The sequence below is a fragment of the Macadamia integrifolia genome, unplaced genomic scaffold (assembly GCF_013358625.1).
Source record: "Macadamia integrifolia cultivar HAES 741 unplaced genomic scaffold, SCU_Mint_v3 scaffold1754, whole genome shotgun sequence".
NCBI classification, from domain to species: Eukaryota; Viridiplantae; Streptophyta; class Magnoliopsida; order Proteales; family Proteaceae; genus Macadamia; species Macadamia integrifolia.
The window spans coordinates 104198-125663 of record NW_024868338.1 but is presented as its reverse complement, the minus strand read 5'-3'; the positions used below and the strand labels follow the sequence as shown (position 1 = coordinate 125663).

General features: G+C 39.5%; 1 protein-coding gene across 1 annotated transcript in view; it reads left to right on the top strand.

The window, feature by feature from the left end:
- Positions 1–5589: 5589 nt before the first annotated feature.
- LOC122064773 (peroxisome biogenesis protein 6) overlaps positions 5590–21466 on the top strand; it is a 42824-nt gene continuing 26947 nt past the window's right edge. The window contains 4 exon segments of the mRNA XM_042628530.1: positions 5590–6276; positions 10881–11519; positions 11628–11871; positions 20724–20865. Coding sequence (XP_042484464.1) covers positions 5998–6276; positions 10881–11519; positions 11628–11871; positions 20724–20865 — 1304 coding nt within the window. The 5' untranslated portion in view covers positions 5590–5997.

Sequence of the window (21466 nt, the reverse complement as noted above, 5' to 3'; positions counted from 1 at the left end):
TGTTGCATGGTAGAAGCAAACACAATTACCTTCAACACCTGATCAATAGAGTCAAATCCAAACTCTCAATCTGTAAATCTAAGCTACTTAGTTTTGCAGGCCAAACTGTCCTAATCCAATTTACCCTGGCATCAATCCCTCCTTATACCATGTCATTAGTTTTCTTCCCCAAAGTTGTATGAATTGAATTGGACACCATATATTCTAAATTATGGTATGGTGAGAACCAAGGAAACAAAAAACTACATATAATTGGTTGGAACAAACTGTGCAAAGCGAAAAACCTGGGGAGGTTTAGGGTTTCGATCTTTAGAGATATAGAATAAATCTTTGATCTAAAACTCGTGTGGAGATTGACAAATGAACCAGATACCATTTAGGCCAGAACTTTGGCTGCAAAGTATTTTCCCAATAGATCCATTTTTCACCCATCAACCATTAGAAAAAAGGGTATATGATCTTGTAATAGCATTGCAATTCTTTTACCAACTCTGTCAGAATGTGTTACTCATTTTGTTGAGAATGGACAAACAATGGATATTGAATGGGATACATGGATTCCGGCACTCTCAAAATCCCTCCATGAAATCAATATCCAAATCCCTCGGTATTTGCACAATAGAAAGGTAAGTGCTCTTCTAACTGGGAACTCTTGGAATGTTGAACAACTGTCATTTTTTCCTCCTCAACATTATGTATCATCTATTTTGACAATACCAATTACAAACAGACATGACAATTGGAGGTACAAATTTCGATCAATAGGGAAACTAATTTCTAAGTTGGTTGCCCGTTTTCTAAACAATGTTGATACTAATATCATTGGATTATCCAACTGATGTATATGCTTGTCACCTTGCTCACACTGGTGGCGCTTGTGACATCAAAGAATATGGTAAGTACCAAACCCGCCTGGGAGATATGTGAGGTGTCCCCACCAAGAATACGGCAAGTACTAGGGGGTTTGGGAGATTGGTAAGGGTGTGCAAACTTTAGTTCTATATCGCCTAGGGAGAGATTACTGGACTAATTAATAACCTCTAGCCTCCTTAACATGGCACAAAGCGTTTTAAAACCTTGAGGCCCACAAGCAAAAAATGACAATATTGTGCAAGGTTAATGGGGCCGGGACGTTAGAACGCTTATTTTGGAAAACCCAAATACATCCAAAATTTTAGATTTTCTTCTGGCGAGTAATCAATGGAGGACTGCCAACAATGGACGTTTGAGGGAAATGGATCCCAGTGGAGTAGACTTGTGCCCTATGCAACTCTAAACTTGAAACTATTTGGCACATCTTCCTATCATGCGATTTTACTAAACGCATATGGGCGGCGTGCCCATTGGGCCTTAATACTGTAGCTCTCAGAGCACCATCCTTTCAACAAATAATTATGTATTTCTGTTACACAATTCCTAAGCAGGATTTGAACCCTTTCTTTTATGTGTTTTGCATAATTTGTTATTTCTTATGGAACCATAAGAATCGTGTTCGGCATCAAAAGGAGGTTCCCAATCCACACAGGATCCTCAAGCCAACCCTTAATTGGGCAACCTTTACTAAGAATCAGAAACATGAAAAATGGAGAAATTTAAGTGGGTCGCTCATTCAAATCCCATCAACCCAAATCTGTCATAGTCCGAGTCCCATGGAAAACTGCAATGTAATGAATCCTATTTTAGTTTGTGTTGTTATTACAAATCAAATTCCAAGTTTATAGGTTGGGCAGTTGGGATTTCCTATAAAAATAAAAAACAACTACTAATGACCTATTATCTAATATCAGGAGAATGAGGTGCTAGGGCTCTTCTGCTTATAACAGAGCATGCACAGAGGAGAGGGTGGAATGTGAAAGAAATTTGGACGAATTCATGGATCATCCAGAGACTAACTTTTGAACTATATAATGTTTTTTGGCATATATAAGTGGCACCCACTTTTTTATCTGTATATAAAAACATGCATGCAAACTAAAAACCAATTCATAAGTGGTTTCGTACTTAGGGCCCGTTTGATAACATAACCAGAAACGTGTTTCTGTGTTTTCTTGTTATCAGAAACACAGAAACGGCATAAATACTGTTTGGTAAAAGTGTTCTGTTCCACTTGTTTCTTGAAACATAAATTGAAATTTATAACAATTTATGCTTCAAGAAACATGAATGACGAAACAAGTTTTACTTGTTTCGCTCGTTTCTCGAAACAAAAATGGGGCACAAAAAATCGATATTGAAGACGGAGTTTGGCATCACTACCATCACCATCGTCTCCGACTAGCTCTGTCTACAGAGTTCCTCTCCATCTTGTCAGCCGTCGTCGATTTGGGTTTCTTCCCGCAGATTCTGATGAGGCACTTTCATCTTCCTCGTCAACTCCGCTGTTGTGTCTGATAAGATTGGAGCAATTGGCGCTAGCAGTCTTGACTTGAGGAGGATTGTGATCCATGACTATCGAATTCACCATCCCGTAAGAATTATCCATGGAGGCGGAGCTCTGGCTGAGCAGAGGTGCCAGCGGCGGAGCTTGATAAAGCATTTGGGAAGCAGCGGTAGAGTATCCATTCTACTGAGGAACAACCTCAGATGCTTCGTGCTTAATGGATGCTACGAATTGAGAATTTCTCTGATTAACCGCTCTGATGGGAGTCGCCGATACTGCTGGAGACTTGTCGCCGATCTCACAGATATCAGGTGAGGGAGGTCTAGCGACACCGCCACCACAAGACAAGAACCTCGCAAACATGCTCTCCGCTTCGGGACTTGAAGAACGAGGTTGTAGGAAATCATCAGCTCCTCCTTCTCCGTCTTCGCTGCTACCGTCCACGTAATTTACAAGCAGGGGGCTTGGGGCAAAGCAAAATCGCATCAGACCGGAATTCAACTCTTGCTACTACTGATGGCGATCGGAAACCATGGTTTCTCTACTTTTCTGTTGCAGTTCTCCTTCCGAATGCTTGGAAGTCGAAGGGAACAGAAGATCCATGTCTTTTGAGGATGCTAAAGACGCATACATCCTTGATGATCTGAACTCCAAATTCATCCTTGATGATCGACCCCTCAATTTGCTACCAAGAAGCATCAGTTTCTGACGCCTGTCTTGTTCAAGGAAATAGTCGGCTGTCACGCCGGAGCATCTATTTCTTCAAGCAAATGGCCGCCAATCGTTATCCACCGGAATGTAAATACAACACTGTAATCATCCAATCAAACGGAAACAAGGTTTATCAAACACCCGAAATTCTGTTTCTGTTCCCAGAAACGGAAATTTCTATTTTTGTCGTTTCTTGAAACAGAAACAGCATAAACGCTATCAAACGGGCCCTTAGTAGCAATAGCTACAAATAGGATAAAAAATATCCATAATGTAAATATAAACATGGCCAGTAGTTGTAATTATGGTATCTCTTAATATGAAATGTTTTATCTTTCCCATAAAAAAAAAAAAATATATATATATATATATATATATAAGAGCTGGATCAAAATAATCAAAATCGCACTATTTGATACCCCTACTCCAATGCAATCATAATCTCGATTGCAAAAACATAGTTAACCATGATTGGGCCAACCTGATATAAAAACTAGGGTCAATTAGGACTAAGAGTGGATCAGGTTCACGTTCACGTTCGATAATGTACGAGAACGATCCTTATCGATGGATATAAAATCAATTTTCTCTCTCTTCATTTAATAGATTCTATATCCATGGATTAGGAGTGTACAAGAATATTCTCGTACGTGAACTTGATCCATACATTAGGATCGAGTTAGGCCCGACATGGTTCTTCTAGCTCAACCCCATCCTGTTTCACCCTATGTGGAAATTTGACGAGGCAAATCAAGCAATCTAATTTCACCCCTTGTGGAAATTTGATCAGGCAAAATCGATCAATCTAATCCGATTTTTCAAACACTAGTGAGATAGGAACACTTCCAATAGGGGGGCAAAGGAAGAGAGTGTGACAAAAAAAAAAAAAAAAAGTGAGATGGAAAGGAATAAAGCGTTCCAAAAAAATGATTTTGGAGCTTTTTTGTTCTATGCATAGTAAAGTATTTGGTGCATTTATGGTGTGTTTCCGGTTTTTATGAACAAAAAGTGAAAAAAAAAAGAGGCTAGAAACAATAATTGACGGAATGATAAAAAGGTAGTTCCGTCATTTCAGTTTCATTAAAAAAAAAAAGGGGGCACTTTGATACAAAAACTGAAATTTTCATTTTTGACACGAAACATCGTTTCTAAAACAAAAACGTTACCAAATGCAACGAGCATGAAGAACATTTTCCCAAATCAATTTCATTAAACAAAAAAACATACACCCTAATGGGAAAAGATCGTCTCTAACACCAACGAGGGTCTAACGATCCGTCCAAGGGCTGGGATTGTTTGGGCGCACATCTCAAAGTGTTGGGATGCGTGACCAAGCCATCCCAAACCTTGGATCCGGATTGTTGGATGCTCGTTGGAGCATCAGTCATTGGAGACAATCTGGGTCCCACCCTAACAAGCTGTATCGGAATATCGCACATCAACACCTTATTGACCATTATATGGCGTGGAAGGCATCTCGACTATTGTTCTCACTGCCCCTACATAACTTATGATATGTTGTTGTTGCAGTGTTGGACCGCCCATCATTGTACCATCCGCAGCCCATGGCTGTGAGCTTCACCCATCTCTCTCCCAATGACTGTCCACCAGCGATCCCCCACCTCCACCTTTTGTCCCCATTCTCTAGTTATTAAATTATTCGAATTATTCGCGAATAATTTTGCCAAACAGAATTTTATTGAATTTCATGAATAATTCTGGCTGAATCCGAATCAAATAAAAAATTATCAAATTTGATAGACTTTTTAAAAATTCACGAATAATTCGTCCGAACCGAATTTTATCCGAATAATAACCTAATTTTATCCATGTAGAAAAAAAAAAACCTTATATTGAATAAGTCAATAAGCATTTAGAAAATAGTGTGGTTATTATGCATTTATTATCCTTATATTACTTTTCTTCTTTTTTTAACATAAACCAACTAAGCTTATATTTATTGAGGTAATCTCTCACACTTTTACAAAAAAAATAAATCTGTCACCCCTTTTTGGTTTGATTAAGTCTTACAGTCGTTATTCTCCCTAGTCTTTAAGGTGAACATACATGGTGGGTGACATACGTTTAACTAAATTTGTGCTCAATCCCCCCTCTCAGTCGCTTTTTATCTGATTCAATTATTTGAATAATAGAAAATGAGTTTAGAAAAAAGAAAGGAGCTAAATATAATATTTTTATATTTAAAATTTAAAATTTTTATTTTTATTGTATTTGTATGTTATGTACATATGATAATTGATGGATAATATGAAACAAGTATTATAAATATTAAAAATAACATATGAATTTTTTGTCTATTTTTTATTTTTATAAACGAATAATTCTTGAATCTAAATCCAAACTCCAAATTTTATTATCTTCATTTTTTTAATCGATATTTTGATCGAATTGCTAAATTAATGAAAAGCATTAATCCGAATAATTCTTCGTCCGAATAATTCCGGAATCCGATGTTAATAACCATGCCCCATTCCCATTTGAACAAATCCCCACGCCGGGCATCTCCATCCCCCTCTCCCGTCCTCCGTTGTCCGCCCCACCGTCCCCACCGTTCCCACCCTTCTGCAACCCCTACCCACAACCATCTCTGCAACTCTCACCTCGCCTTCCTTTGCAACCCCCTTGCAATTCTGTCAAGGCTCCAAGATATACGGATCAGACGGTTGCTTGCGTAGGCGTGACGTTCTTAATAGCCTGGAGGAGCGCAAAATCAACCCACCCATACACTTCTTGTTTGGGTTGGCGCTCTTTGACGATCCATATCTTCACCCGAACTGCACAAGTACAGGGAAGCGTCACCGTCACCGCCTCACTCGTTTGGGCTTCTTCTTCTTCTTCAAAATCAAAACACGCAGTAGTTTCATTTTGATGTTAATTTATCATCAATGGTGGAGAGAAGGAAGCCTCTGATACTTAATTCGACCAAGAACCTTCTTCACTCTGTACTCAATTCAGCGAAGACCACTGATGGAGACGGAGTAGAAATAAACCGAGTCTCTGACAATGGTAACTCGCAATTTCTGCTGTTACACGCAGGGATTCTCCGTTGCTCGGGGGATCAAACCGAGGGTTGGGGCCCCAAGGGGGCTTATCTTGATGATTCCACTTTGGTTGGACTTTCTTCGTCGACACTGAAAAGGCTTTCCGTTACTTCCGGTTCACTGGTAGATTCTTCAAACTCGCTTGGATTTCTCTTTCTCGTTTTTCTTTTTTCGGTTTCATTGGTGTAGTTGGAGCCTTTAAGTAATTTGGCTGCAACTGCTATTAAAATGATAATTTTCAAAAATTCGATCATGGAAATAGAACTTAATTTGTGTTTAATCGTTTGTATGAATTCCTAGCGCGCAGAAATGCTTTCTTTTTGTTGTTTGAGAGAAAATTTATATTCTGGTGGAAAATTTTGCTCAATATATAGGAAGAATGTATACTTGGAGAGACTATTTTGATTGAGTTGTTCTGTGATATGAGAACTTGTGCTACGAGAGTTGACCTCAATTCAGAACTCTACCTTGTTTGGGTTGGAAGGGTGGTCAGTGGTTATTAGCGAGGAGTAACAAATGAAAAACGTCCGACCCAGGTCTGTGGTATGGACTGCTACAGACTTTTGCCATAACGAGCATAGTGCTTTGCTGTTTGTAATGGAGTGACACAGGATAAATGACAAGAATGTTAGAATTATTGTGGAGACTAATTTGGCTACCATAAGATCTATCTTTTTTTTTGTAAATGATAGGGAGGTGTAATTTTGCCAAAACTATCTGATTTTTAGACAGGATGAAGATGGACAAATTTCTGTGAAAGGTAAGAACACTATGCTCATTGCAAAAGGATGAGAATGAACAAAATGCTTGGAAAGCTGAGGGATTGACCATTTATTTTGCTAGAATAAAGAGGGATAACTATGGAAGGAGAAACAAAGTATAGTGCTCCTTATAAGCGCGGATAATCGTACAAGTGAGATAACATTTTAACTATATGCAAAACATTGATGTGAGTTATTCACCCAAAGAAAAAAAAAACACATTGATGTGAGAACCAAAATACAGTGATTGGCTTTTCACTCGTAAGTCATGACCAAAAGACATGGAATGACAACATCCCAGAGATGATGGCTACAGGTGTAAACTTCCTATGCAAATATACTTTGGATGAAGGACTGGTCTGTTGATTCACTGTGACAAATGCAGGGAAGAAGGAGCCTGTTCTTCTGATTTGCTCCAAGGAGCAAGTTTTAACTCTTTCATGTCTAACTTCCCAATCTACAGCTCTTAATCCACCTTCTTTTTTGTTCATTTTTTTAAGGATGCACCACCCGGGGGGGGATGGCCGGGTGGGGGGAAGGAGAGGAATAATCTGAAGCACTTTCTATAGGTATATGGCTGCCTTTTCTTTATTAATTTTTTTTTGAATGAAATTGACACCATTAAATTCACTTGGGGGGTGGGGATAAAGAGGGGAGGGTGAAGGTGGGACTCGATCCCAAGGCTTGGTGATCAATAGGCCATGGTCTTTATCAGCATGCTAGGGCAGTGCCTTAACCTTGTTGGTTTCCGGGTATTGTTCGTGTTATTCTATTCTCTTTTTATTATTATTTTTTGGGATAGCTATCGGCTCTTGTTATTATTAGTGGCATTGTCATAGTCAAAGTGCAATTACTCATCCAATTACTCATTGAAGCTTCATTTTTCAATGAAGATTTAAGAATATGGCTCACATGTCATTGGGTTTCCATTTCTGTAAAGTACCGAACCTGAAATAATTCATGGTAGCTTGAGTCTTTAGTAGACTTATTTCTAAGCTGATAACATTGGGTTGCTGAGAGGTGGTTAAATGCAGTTGGGTCTGCCTAGAATTTCCCACCTACAATATTCAGATGATACCACACTTTATTTGGGTAGTTCCTATGTCAAGTAGGGCAATTGGTGCGAATTTATGGCTTTCTGAAGCAACTTTTTGAATATAGGAAGAGTACTATGAAATCTGATGTTATAAAATAGTTCGTTTTTGGGGGGTGTTAGATACCATTCCCATAGTTGGGGTGGGAAGGAGTTCTTTGGTTTTGATTCCTGGTATGACGTAGTAGAAAGAGAAGTCCTTTGCCTTAGCACGGGGCTATAGTAGGACCCGGGTGAACAAAAGCATTTCAAGCTCTACCATAGAGGTTATCCCACCAGTTAGTAGCTGTTTTCATCAACTTACATGAGTTAGGATTCCCATCTTTATCAAGTAGGTTAAACGAGCACATAGGAACCTCTGCTAGCTGGATTATTTCAAGAAAGTGCCAACTAAAGTGCCCAGTCTTGATGACTTTAAACTTGACTTTAGGGTTGGAGGAAGCTGGATGTTTGACTGTCCCAGAACATATTGAGTCCCTGTGGAACTTAACAGTATTTCCCAGATCTAGTAATCTTCTTTACTATTTTAGCCGGATGTTATGACCGGTTGTGAACGTCTAGTTAGAAGTTAGAATGCCTAATTAGAATCTGGTTGTTGAAAGCATATTGGCAATTTGGAGCAAAAGTTAACTTTCCTGCTTGGGGGGGGGGGGACAGGATTACGTAGAATGCCTGTAAATATACCAATTTATTTTATGCCCTAAATTTGTACTTTGGTGATGAAGAAGGTTGAGAAACATAGAACTTAGCATGAGATTTTTATTTTGATGATGAAAGGAAAAATGTATACATATTTCTTTTTGGGTGAATAAAAAATTTATTGAAAAGGAGAAAGAAAAGGGACAAGACATTCAAAGATGAGGGACAGGGGCAGCCAAGAAGCCAAACAACAAGCAACCATAGCATACTCTATAGTCTATACAACCGTAAGAAAAGCAACAAGGAAGGGGAATAAGGGGGAAGGGGGCAGCAACATCCACAATAACAAAGCGACTCGAGCCCAACTTTATGCAAACTGAATTGGGATGTTGTAAGATGTAGCAATATGTTTGTTTCTGACTGAATCTGGGCACGGCCTAGAGGACTGAAGAACTCTGTGTTTAATTTCGAAGTCATTGCATCTCCAAATATTGAGTTAATTCCTTATTACAAATCTTGAACTATGCTCCATTGAAAGGCTTGGGTGCTGATTTGAGAAGGTGGATGGAATCAAGCAATTATTCTTTCCACGTTACTTCATTTTTTTTTTCCCTTATCCTCACAAGGAGAGCTGTCTCTGCCATCAATAGAAGTTGAGGTAAGCATGTCCCTACAAGGGTAGGGGCCTTTGTCTTGATGTTAGTGTTAGATAAGATGCTAATATGTCATAATATTCAAAGTCAAGGGGTTCACTTGGGTAATAGATGTTTATTGTCCAGGAAAGAGGAGACAGTCTGCATTCTCGTTGTGTCACTATTTCCTTAGGATATTTGGTATCTTTTTCAACGATTTTGGAGTTGCCTCGAGCAACTGCACTTGATGGAGGAGAATATTCACCATGTGGCTGTACGTACCTTTTGGAGTAAAGTGTTTTAATCTATGGCAGATGATGTCTTTTTTGAGTGGTGGGGACTATGGAATGAAGGGAATTGAGATTTTTTGAAGGGAAAGAGCAGGGACCCCTTAAGAACTTGCAAATATATTTAACCTATCATCATGGATTGGTCTGTTATTGGGAAACGGCCTCCCCATGAAGCAATGGTAAGGCTGGATACATTATGACCCTCCCCAGACCCCGCAGTGGTGGAAGCCTTGTGCACTGGGTAAGGCATATAGATTGGTCTACTAAGGCTCCGTTTGGTATCGTTCTAAAAAAACGTTTCTGGAGTTTTTTCGTTCTATTGGAACGAAAAAAACGGAATCTTCTGTTTGGTGCACTTATGGTCCGTTTCTGTTTTTTTGGAACAAAAAGTGAAAAAAAAACTGAAAAAACGATATTGGACGGAACTCCATTTGGAGTTCCGTCTTCCCAGTTTCGTTCCATTTTACCAAAAAAAAAAAAAAGTTCCCGATAAAAATCTGAAATTTTGAAACACCATATTTTCGTTTAAAAACTGCATTTTGACACAGAAACTGAAATTTTCGTTTTTGACACGAAATGGCGTTTCTGGAACAGAAACGATACCAAACGGAGCCTAAGTAAAAGGAATTTGCAACTGTTTGGATCCTCAAGATTAGAAACTGCTATGACGTACATAATTTATGTTCAGTCAGGCATAAGGACTAACAAGATTATCTTTGTGATCTAATTCCCAAAATGGAAATTCGTATCTCCACCTAAAAATGTGAAGTTCAAATTCTAATAAAGCACAGAAACCTATAGTAAGAATCTGATCCGAGAGTTGAATTATTAAGGATAATTGTAGAATGAGAAAAATCTAAAAGCTTACAACCCAAACATAGCATTAGTGAAGTTCAGACTTAAGAGAGAAGGCTCTGGGAGAGGATATGAACGCCATCTTTGGTAGTTAGTCTAGTGACTTTATGTATCTGATTTCGCTTTGAAAAATTTCAACTATTTCCAGTGAAAGAAAGGCTAAAGAAAAGAGGATCCCAGGTTATTTTTTACTAATAACACTTGTAAAATCTTTCTTTTAGAGTTCATTGTTCCATTTTGGCTGGAATTACATACGTTGTATGGATTTCCATCTGAAACCTGTCAATTATGTCTCCTTGAGTCTTGACCTTGTCACTGAGGGTTGGTTATATTAGCACAGAGATTGGCTAGTTATCTCTGTGACTCTTACCATTATTTGTTATAGTTCTGATTGCTTTTGTGTGGTATTTTCTTCGTTCTCCTTATATTAACAGTTTCCTTTATTTTGATTTGTAAGGTAATTATCAAGAAGGTTGGGATAAGCACACGGAGGATTGGTAAAGTTGTCGTCCTAGACCCACCTGACACAGTGGCCCAAGAATGCCAGTCTCAGATTAATCAACCTTCTTCCCACTCTTCCCATGCAATGGTTGTTTTTCCTTCTTATAATTTTCCTTCAAAGCACCACCTCCCCTTTGATAGAGAAGCTGCTTATCTCTCCCCTCTCCTTGCATTTAACCTGGGCTTGCACTTATCGTGCCTGAAATTTCTTGTTCACATGGGACATGAAACGTTAACTTCTATGTTTCTTGTCAAGGATGATGAAACAGATCTGAAGTTGGGTGAGAACTCCTTTGTTGGTGTAGAAGTTGCTCCCTGGTCTCATTTCCCTAGGTTGGCTTCCCACCTGAGGATTTCTTTTGTGAAAATACCAGAATGTGGTGTCCTCAAATCTTTCAGGGCAAGTTCTCTTGAAGCTGAAGATCGTCAAGAAATGATTGATTCTGCACTGCACAATTACTTCAAAGTCGATAGATATCTTGCTAGAGGTGACATTTTCTGTGTTCACATAAATTGGAATTGCAATTCAGAGTTGTGCATCCCATGTAGCCAAAAGACATGTGAGAATGCCGAGGACAACGTTATCTACTTCAAGGTAGACATCCCTTATTAAGATGGTTTCCTTAACACCACTAGACATTGTAAACAACAGAAGATTCGCTTACTCAGCAGATACTTATTGGTAGGAATTCTTTATTAATAGGTCATGGCTATGGAGCCAGTTGATGCTCCCATTCTTCGTGTAAATTGTAACCAGACGGCACTGGTGCTTGGAGGGAGTATACCTGCAGCTGTCCCCCCTGATTTATTGGTTGGTGATTCAAAAGGCTTTGTGCCTTTGCAGGGGGATACAGTGAAGAGTTTAGCATCCATACTCACCCCACCCTTATGCCCATCAGCACTTTCTTCAAAATTCAGGGTTGCTGTTCTCTTATATGGTTTGGCAGGTAATTTATGTTTTGTGGTTTATTATTCAGCATTATAAATCATAGTTATTAAGGCGGTAAGGCGACTGAGGCGTTTGAGGTCTTTCAGAGCGCCTTAGCGATAAGGCGGGCATAAACCGTCGTCTTATTGACTAAAGCATTCCTGTGTAATTTTTTTATAAAACCATTCTATTTGACTCAAATCCTAGTTGAATCCTATTACTCAAATGCTAAATAAATATTCACCAGACTGAATAGGATGGATTCTACGGAGTTCCAAAACTAAAGCACCATACTTAAAACTTGTACTACTCAAGCTTTTAATGCCACAAGTATTGGCTATGGAAATTTGGCAGAATATTTGTTAAAGTCTCAACAATAACTCGTAGAAGAGTGGAATGCCTACCCAAACTGGCCTCAAGATGAATAACTTCGATTGTAAAGCAAAACCACAGCAACAAGACCCTCACCAGGGCTTCTGGAATAAAATCTCTGACCTAGAAACTTTCATAGCTCCAGCGATGGTAGAAAGAAGGTTTTTTTTATCCAAATGGGAATCTGAAAAGCCCTCTGAACTTGCATAAGAATGGAGAAATTAAGAGATAATAATTTGAATCAATTATCAGGAAATGAGACATAAGGAAAGGATCTCAGTTCTTATTAACAGAAGCCTTTTCTCCTGCCGTAAAGGGAAACGATAACCATTATTGTCGTAGTATTCGTTCGTTACTAATATGTAGGGGCCCTACTTTGATCAATCCCAATAATGTTCAACTGTTAGGTATGAGAAACACACAACTGACGCAAGAGGAAAGAGGAACACACAACGTCAGCAAGAGTCTTATGACTCTCACGGCCTTGTTGTAGGTAAGAAAAAAAAAACTATTAAGACTTGAGAGTCGTAAGACTGATGAACAGATGAAGATGAAAGAAGAAGAAAGAAGGAAGAAGGGAGAAGAAAGAAGAAGAGCGGAAAAAAAAAAAATTCTCACAAAGAATATGAAGAAAATCAGAAAAATTAAAAAATAAACAACACCATACCTGGAGAGAGGGGAAGGAACCTTTGCCAGAGGCCGCCGGAGAAGAATCGGAGGAGGAGGGACGCTGGAGTGCTTCACCGTCGGTTGTGGAGCGATTTGGGGTTTTGAGAGAATATCGTGTTTTTTTGGTAGAGTTTTAAGTCATTAGTTTTTGATTCAGTGTATCTCATGTGCATCACAATTTATGCACCTGCCAATCATGAAGTCTATTTTGGAATATTCATAAATCAGCTGTAAAAACAAATCTTTTTTAAAAAAAACCATAAGGTGGTCGCCTTTGCCATAGGGCATCGCTTTAGCCCCCTTATAGCGCCTTATAGCATAAGGCGGTCGCCTTTTATACCCAAAATAAAGTGGCTTACTGCCTTAGCCTCTCTCAACTGCATTAGCTTCTAGGCGTCACCTTACCAACGCCTTAATAACTATGTTATAAATACAAGTTGAGAATCAAAGATTTAGAGAATGATTTGACTTGTCAGTAATGACAGTGGTCTTTCTTATTTATAAGAAGATTACAATAAATCAAATAAGGGAAGCAGGATAACGTTGACTAAGCACCCCTATCTAAAATATTTACTATGGTAAATAGTAAATAATATAACTTAACTAAGGTAAAAATAAAACTAACTATGGTCATCTCGACACTCTCCCTCAAGTTGGTGCAAATATATCATACATGCCCAACTTGGAGACGAGAGGATGAAATGCCTTACAGTGAACAACCTTGGTAAACATATCACCTAGCTGATTTGCTGTACTAACAGAGGAAATGCAGACAGTCCCTTGGTCAAGCTTTTCTTTGATGAAGTGTCTATCAATCTCAATATGCTTGGTCTTATCATGCTGAACAGGGTTGTGGGCGATGCTGATGGCTGTCTTGTTATCAAAATATAGACACATAGGACCTTCTACATTTATTCGGAGATCACTCAGTAGACTCTTAAGCTAGACCAGCTCACAAATTCCTTGGGCCATTGCACGATATTCCGCTTCAGCACTAGACCGAGATACCATGGATTGTTTCTTGTTACGCCAAGTAACAAGGTTCCCTCCAAAGGACAGTATAATATCCAGAGGTAGATCACCGATCATCAATCGATCCAACCTGGTCAGCATTAGTAAAGGCCTCAATCTTCAAGTGCCCCTGATTAGAATACAAAATACCCTTTCCTGGAGCAGATTTCAAGTACCGTAGGATTCGGTACACATCATCAAGGTGAGGTGTCCTAGGATCATGAAGAAAACGGCTAACAATACCCACAACATAAGCAATATTGGGCCTGGTGTGGGATAGGTAGATCAGACGACCAACAAGTCTCTGGTACTTCTCTTTATCAACAGAGTCACCATGGCACTGCTTGGTTGATGGTTGACCTCCATAGGGGCATCTGCAGGCTTGCACCCAAGCATATTTGTCTCACTAAGGAGATCCAAAACATACTTCCTTTGGAAAACGAAAATACCTCTGTTAGATCTAGCCACTTCAATCCCAAGGAAATACCGAAGGGGTCCTAGGTCCTTAGTCTCGAACCCTGCCACTAATAAGGCCTTAAGGTTGGATATCTCCTCATCATTGTTACCAGTAATCATAATATTGTCAACGTAGACAATCAGAGCAGTGACCTAGTTACCTTTCGCCTTTGTGAACAAGGTGTGATCAGCTTGACTCTATATATATCCAAAGCTTATCATAGCTTTCATGAACCGGCCAAACTATGCCCTAAGAGATTGCTTGAGGCCGTACAATGACTTCTTCAACTTCCAAACACGTCCAACACTAGGAGTGGTAAAGCCAGGAGAAACATCCATATAAATTTCCTCTTCAGGATTTCCATTCAAGAATGCATTATTGACACCCAGTTGTTGGAGATTCCATCCCAGAGCAGCAACAAATAGCAATGCCCTAATATAGTTCATCTTTGCAACTGGGGCAAAGGTTTCCTGGTAATTAATCCCATTTGTCTGGGTAAAGCCCTTAGCCACCAGGCGTGCCTTGTACCGCTCAACTGTCCCATCAGTCTTCTGCTTGACTGTAAACACCCACTTGCACTGAACTAATTTCTTTCCCTGAGAAGGAAGAACAAGTTCCCATGTACCATTTTTATCCAATGCCAGCATTTCCTTAACCATTGCAACTTTCCACTTCGGATAATTTATGGCTTCCTTCCAATCTTGTGCAGTAGACACAGAAGACAACGAAGAAACAAAGGCCCTATAGGATGGAGATAACGATGCATATGAAACAAAATTGGAGATGGGATGCTTGGTATAGGAACGAACTCCTTTTCTAACAGCGATAGGAAGATCGTCCACTGTAGGAGAAAAGGTATAATGTCAAGTATGGGAGGCTATGAAGAAGTAATCGGTGCAATATCAAGTATGGGAGAAATATTACCTGATACTGGTGTATCCGATGGAGGTGCAAAGGGTATGGCTGGTTACCAGCGGTGTCTTGCTCCTTGGACCTCCGACTGTAAGTGATCACATCTCTTATAGGTTGATCTTGTGGCTCCCCCTGAATAGGAGGCATACCCTGAATAGGAGACGTATCAATAACAAAAAGAGGCTCTTCCTCAAGACTCTCCCCCTGAAGAGGTGATGTGAAATACACATCAGACTCATGAAAAGTGACATCCGTGGTGCATACAAGCGTTGAGTAGGAGCGTGATAACACTTATACCCCTTTTGGGAAGCTGAGTAACATAGGAAAACATTGTTTAGAGCTCGAGGATCAAGCTTGGACCTTGAAGGAGAGGAATTATGGGCAAAACAGAGATAACCAAATACCCGAGGAGGAAGACTACAAACAATTGTAGGATCAGGGAGAAAAGAAATAGGGGGCTTAAAGTTAAGTACACTAGAGGGCACCCGGTTAATAAGGTGGAGAGCAGCAAGAACGACATCACCTCATAAATATTTAGGAACACCAATAGCAAAATTAGAGCTCGAGCCACGTCAAGGAGATGACGATTCTTGCAATCCGGGATCCCATTTTGTTCAGGTGTCCTAACACAAGATGTTTGGGAGAGAGTGCCCTGAGAATCAAGGTATTTCTGAAACTCTCCATCTATGCACTCAGTGCCATTGTCACTACGAAGGACTCGTGGCATCAAACTGGGTACGGACCATGGCATGAAAAGATTTAAAACAAGAGGAAGCATCAGAATTATTATGCAACAAATATACCCATATCAGATGAGTACAATTATCAATAAAAGTAATAAACCAACGGAAGCCATTCCTATCAAATGTTCGAGAAGGATCCCACAAATCTGAATGAATAATAGAAAAATGAATCACTTTTATTTTCAGTAGGAAAGTAAGAGGTGCGTGTATGTTAAGCAAAATCACATACATCACACTTAAGTTATTCCAAACCACAATGTTTAACTAAAGTAGGAAACATGCGACGTAAAATATGAAAAGAAGGATGTCCCAGACGACGGTGCCATTGGTGGAGTTGAGAGAGAGCTTTTAGAATGGAGAGTATGAGCTGCCACAGGAGGAGGCACAGTCGGTGGAGAACCCAAGTAGTAGAGACTAGAGCCCAGCACAGACTTGACTATACCCAATCGTTGCACCCGTCACCAGATCCTGAAAACGACAGTGGGTAGAAAAAAAATAAACAGAGCAATTCAACTGCTTAGTTAAACGATAGATGGAAACAAGGTTAGCACATAATTTTGGGACATACAACACAGATGGAAGAGAAATCGTAGAGGTACAGGAAACGAAACCTTTACCAGAAATGGGGGATAAGGAATCGTCAACCACACGTACCTTATCCCGATCGGAACAAGGAATATAAGTATGGAAGACCTCAGAGCTACTTGTCATGTGATTGGTAGCACCCAAATCAAGTAACCATAAGAGAGAATGAGAGGAAGAAACAAGGAAACTATCTATTTGAGCAAGGTTGGACACAAGAGAAGGAATAAGAGAAGTTCCTAACTGTGTCATGCCATTTGATTTGGAGAGAACAGTGTAGTAGTGGAGGCACTGTCAACAGACTCAGATAGATGGGCTTGAGAGCCTTGTTTTCCAATTTTTCTATTGCGCCCACCCTTGGGACGACCATGGAGCTTCCAACATGTTTCTCTGGTATGGCAAGGGTGACCACAATAATCACACTGAACAGTTTCCCGAGGGGTAGAACCCTTAGACGGGGTTTCAGCAATCGAAGTAACCAATAATGCAGACCGAACAGGAACTGTAGAGGATAGAGTAATAGAGCGACGATGATCCTCAGATAGAACCAAGTTATATGCCTGGAGAAGAGTCGAAAAAGTCTCGCGACCCAGACTTTGTACCTTGATCTGATCATATTCAGGATTAAGACCTGTAAGAAAGTCATACACCCGTTCCATGTCACGCTCCTAAAATGTACTAACATCAGTAGGACAGGCCATAAGGATTGGGTGATAGAAATCTAGCTGTTGGATAGAAATCTAGCTGTTGCCATAGGCTATATAAGGTGGAATAATAAGCTGAGATAGACAACATAGGCTACATAAGGTGGAATAATAAGCTGAGATAGACAACCCTTTCTGAGTGGTGGAACGAAGTCAGCTTTTCTGAGTGGTGGAACGAATGGTACGACGAATCTCATAAACTTAGGCTACATAAGGTGGAATAATAAGCTGAGATAGACAACCCTTTCTGAGTGGTGGAACGAATGGTACGACGAATCTCATAAACTTGAGCATAGTTCCCCCCTGAGAATAAGTTTGCTTTACTGCATCCTAAAGATCCTTAGCATAGTTAAATAGGACAAAGCTTGGGTTGATAGCAGGGCTCCATAGAGTTGATCAGAAAGGACTTAACAATGGCATCATTAACTAGGTGTTAGCCGTGGCTGAATCAGTCGGTTGAGGAGTGTCTCCTGTGAGAAAACCAGAGAAGTTGTTCCCATGGATAGTAAGGAGGCCGGCACGAGACCATGTGAGGTAGTTTTGACCGTTAAGTTTGATGGGTCCAAGATGAGAAGTGGACTGATTGCTTGAACGGTGACCACTAGAGGCCTTAGAGGAGGCAACAACCTTAGCATCATCACTTACTGTAGTCATGGCTCAGAGAGAAGAACACGTGGACTGCACAGGCAGGGGCGATGGGGCATTGATAGAAAGCACTGATGGTAGCAGGTGTAGGCAGCAACAGGCGTAGATGTAGGCAGGCACAGATTTAGGCTTAGGCGGCAGAAAGTGCAGGTAGCAAGGGCATAGGCAGTGACAGGTGTAGGCAATAACAGGTGCAAGCAGCGATAGGCAGCGGCAAGAAAAGAGACGACGACGAGGCGCAGGCAGCGACGTCGCAACGGAGGCGGAAGCGGGTGCAATGAAAAGGCGCAGTGGGTTAGGGGTTAGCTTTGTATGAACGGGGTTTAGTCTACCATGCTAGACTAGGAGGCGAGGGCCCCTAGGGGCGGAGAAGAAAACCAAAAAAGAAGAAGAAAAAGATTTTAGGGTTTTTGGCTCTAATACCAAGTTGAGAATTAGAGATTTAGAGAATGATTTGACTTGTCAGTAATGGCAGAGGTCTTTCTTATTTATAAGAAGATTACAACAAATCAAATAAGAGAAGTGGGATAATGCTGACTAAGCGTCCCTATCTATAAGATACACTTACTAAGCATCTCTATCTAAAAGATTTACTACGGTAAATAGTACATAATAAAACTTAACCAAGGTAAAAATAAAACTAACTACGGTCATCTCAACACTCCCCCTCAAGTTGGTGCAAATATATCATACATGCCGAACTTGGAGACGAGAGGATGTAATGCCTTACAATGAACAACCTTGGTAAACACATCAGCTAACTGATTTGCTGTACTAACAAAGGGAATGCAGACAATCCCTTGGTCAAGCTTCTCTTTGATGAAGTGTCTATCAATCTCAATATTCTTGGTCCTATCATAAACTACTGCCCCTTGGTTAATAAAGGGTAAAGTTAATTTTAATCTTATTGGTGAGGAGAGAGAAAACCCCATTTTTTTTAAAGAGCAAGAACCACAATTAGGGACTATGTAAATTCCCTTGAAACTCTCTCAAACTTGATTATCAATTAGGATAATGGTTTAAAGTATCTCCGATACCCCTCCGATATGTATCTTAAATCTAACCGACCGAGATGATGACCGATACCAATACTTTAATCTTTGATCTCTAAAATATCTTAGCATATTTCCGATACGATACGATACGACACCCTCCTATACGTATCTTAAATTTTGCCAACCGAGACAGCGACTAATACCGACACTTTAATCCTTATTTAGGAGTACCACAATAGGATCTGAAGAGGCCAAAATAGAGTGCCAGGGAGCCATAGGAACATATAACAAACAATTCAAAACTCAAGCCACCAATTTTACTGATGACAGTTCCTCTTTGGAACCACTTTAACCCAGCCAGGCTTGGTGTGACATTATTGTATAACTATGATGAGATCCCCAACCTCACTTTTATTTATAACAATGAAAACAACAACAACATAACTCCAACTCAGCCTTTTTCCAACTGAATGGAGTTGGCTACATGGATCCATGCAAGGGTAAAGTAAAATAAAAGTAAAAAGAAAGGAACACAACACCTCAGTAAAATCCTAATTTGCTTCATGGTTCCTTGCCCTTTAAACAACTCTATTCGAGGTCATACTTGAGTCAAGACCTAAACTATACATGTCTTTCGTCACTACTTCTCCTATGGTCATTTTAGGCCTTGCCCCTAGCTTTTTTAAATCCTTCATTTTGAATCCAATCACTCCTCCTTACTGACGCATTCCAAGGCCTTCGTTGAACATGGCCATGCAACCTCAAACAACTTTCTTGGAGCAACTCCCAAATCGGCTCTAATATAGTTATTCCTTTATCCTTTTTAGTTTTGCGGCACATCCATCTCAACATCCTCATATTTGCTACACTTGTCTATATTACACTTTTTAATTGCCCACCATTCCGCCCCATACATCATGGCCGATTTTATGACTGTCCTATAGAATCCTTCAGCTTTACAGGAATATGTCCTTCACACAACACTCTGGATGCACCTCTCCACTTCATCCATCCCAATTTATTTCTCTGAGATACATCATGCTTTATATCACCTTGCATTATTTATGGTTGACCTCAGATATCCTAAATAATCACTTTGTAGTTTCTTTCTCTCCTCAAGTTTCACCATTTGTTATCTGTCTTGGTGTAACCATATACTCCGTGCTCATTCTACTTATCTTAAAGCCTCTTGATTCCAAGGTTGATCTCTCAACTTTTTTTTATTAATACTTGCTTTTGTCACATCCACCAAAACAATATCATAAAGAAAAAGCATACACCATGGAACCTCATCTTGAATCTTCCTGGTTAACTCATCCATGATTGGCACAAACAAGTAAAGACTTAAAGCTGATCCTTGATGTAATTCAATTGTAATTAGGAAATCACTACCTTGCTCTGCCATGGTTCTCACTCTAGTCACCATGCCCTCATGCATGTCTTTTATTATATCCACATATTACTCGACACCCTTCTTTTCCCTAGAACATGCCACATTGACCTCACATTTATTTAGTTATTTATTGTTTATTTGGGTGGCAGGTGGTTGGGGTTATTAGATGACAAGATAAAAATTGGTTAACCATTGGCTTAGTGAAATGTGTCTTATGTGTCACTTTGATCGCATCAATATGATAAACATTTTTGTTAATCTTTCAAGTCATATGTGGGAGAACTACTATTACACATTTATGGATTGGATTTACTTCTTGTTGTGGGAGAACAACTATTACACTGAATGCATGCTTAGTTGGGAAATCTTATCTATCAATTTTCCATAGGTTGTGGGAAAAGGACTGTGGTTAGGTATGTTGCTCGTCACTTGGGCCTGCATGTGGTTGAATATAGCTGTCATGATCTTTTGGCTTCCTCTGAAAGAAAGACTTCTGAAGCACTAGCTCAAGCTTTCAAGACAGCTGAAAGGTATTCTTGAAGCATTAGAGCGTATTTTAAGCATATGTTATTAATTTAAGATATGTGTTTCCACTTTAGACTTTCTTTATGGTTTGGTCTATCATATCATATCTTCATTTACCTTGTGATCATGCCTCTCAAATTGATATGGTTAACTCGTCAACTGAGGATGGTGCATCGATTAGCTTCATGCACATATAGAACCCATTCAATAGAGTATATAACTTCATTTATCAAATGAAGTATAAAAGTACATTCATGCAATGAATGATCTGATGTCCTTATGGGAATGTTTGCATACATTGAATGAGTATAGAGACATATGTTGATAGAGGTTTCTGAACCTAGTAATGATTTTTTGCCCTTCAGATGATAGAAACTCATTTTCCTCTTGTTGGGAGAAGGAAGATAAGTTCTGTTTTTGATAAAATAGGTATAAATATTTTATATGAAATCAAACTAATTTTCCTCTTGTTAGGAGAAGGAAGATAAGTTCTGTTTTTGATAAAATAGGTATAAATATTTTATATGAAATCAAACTAATTTTCCTCTTGTTAGGAGAAGGAAGATTACTTCTGTTTTTGATGAAATAGGTATTCATATTTTATAT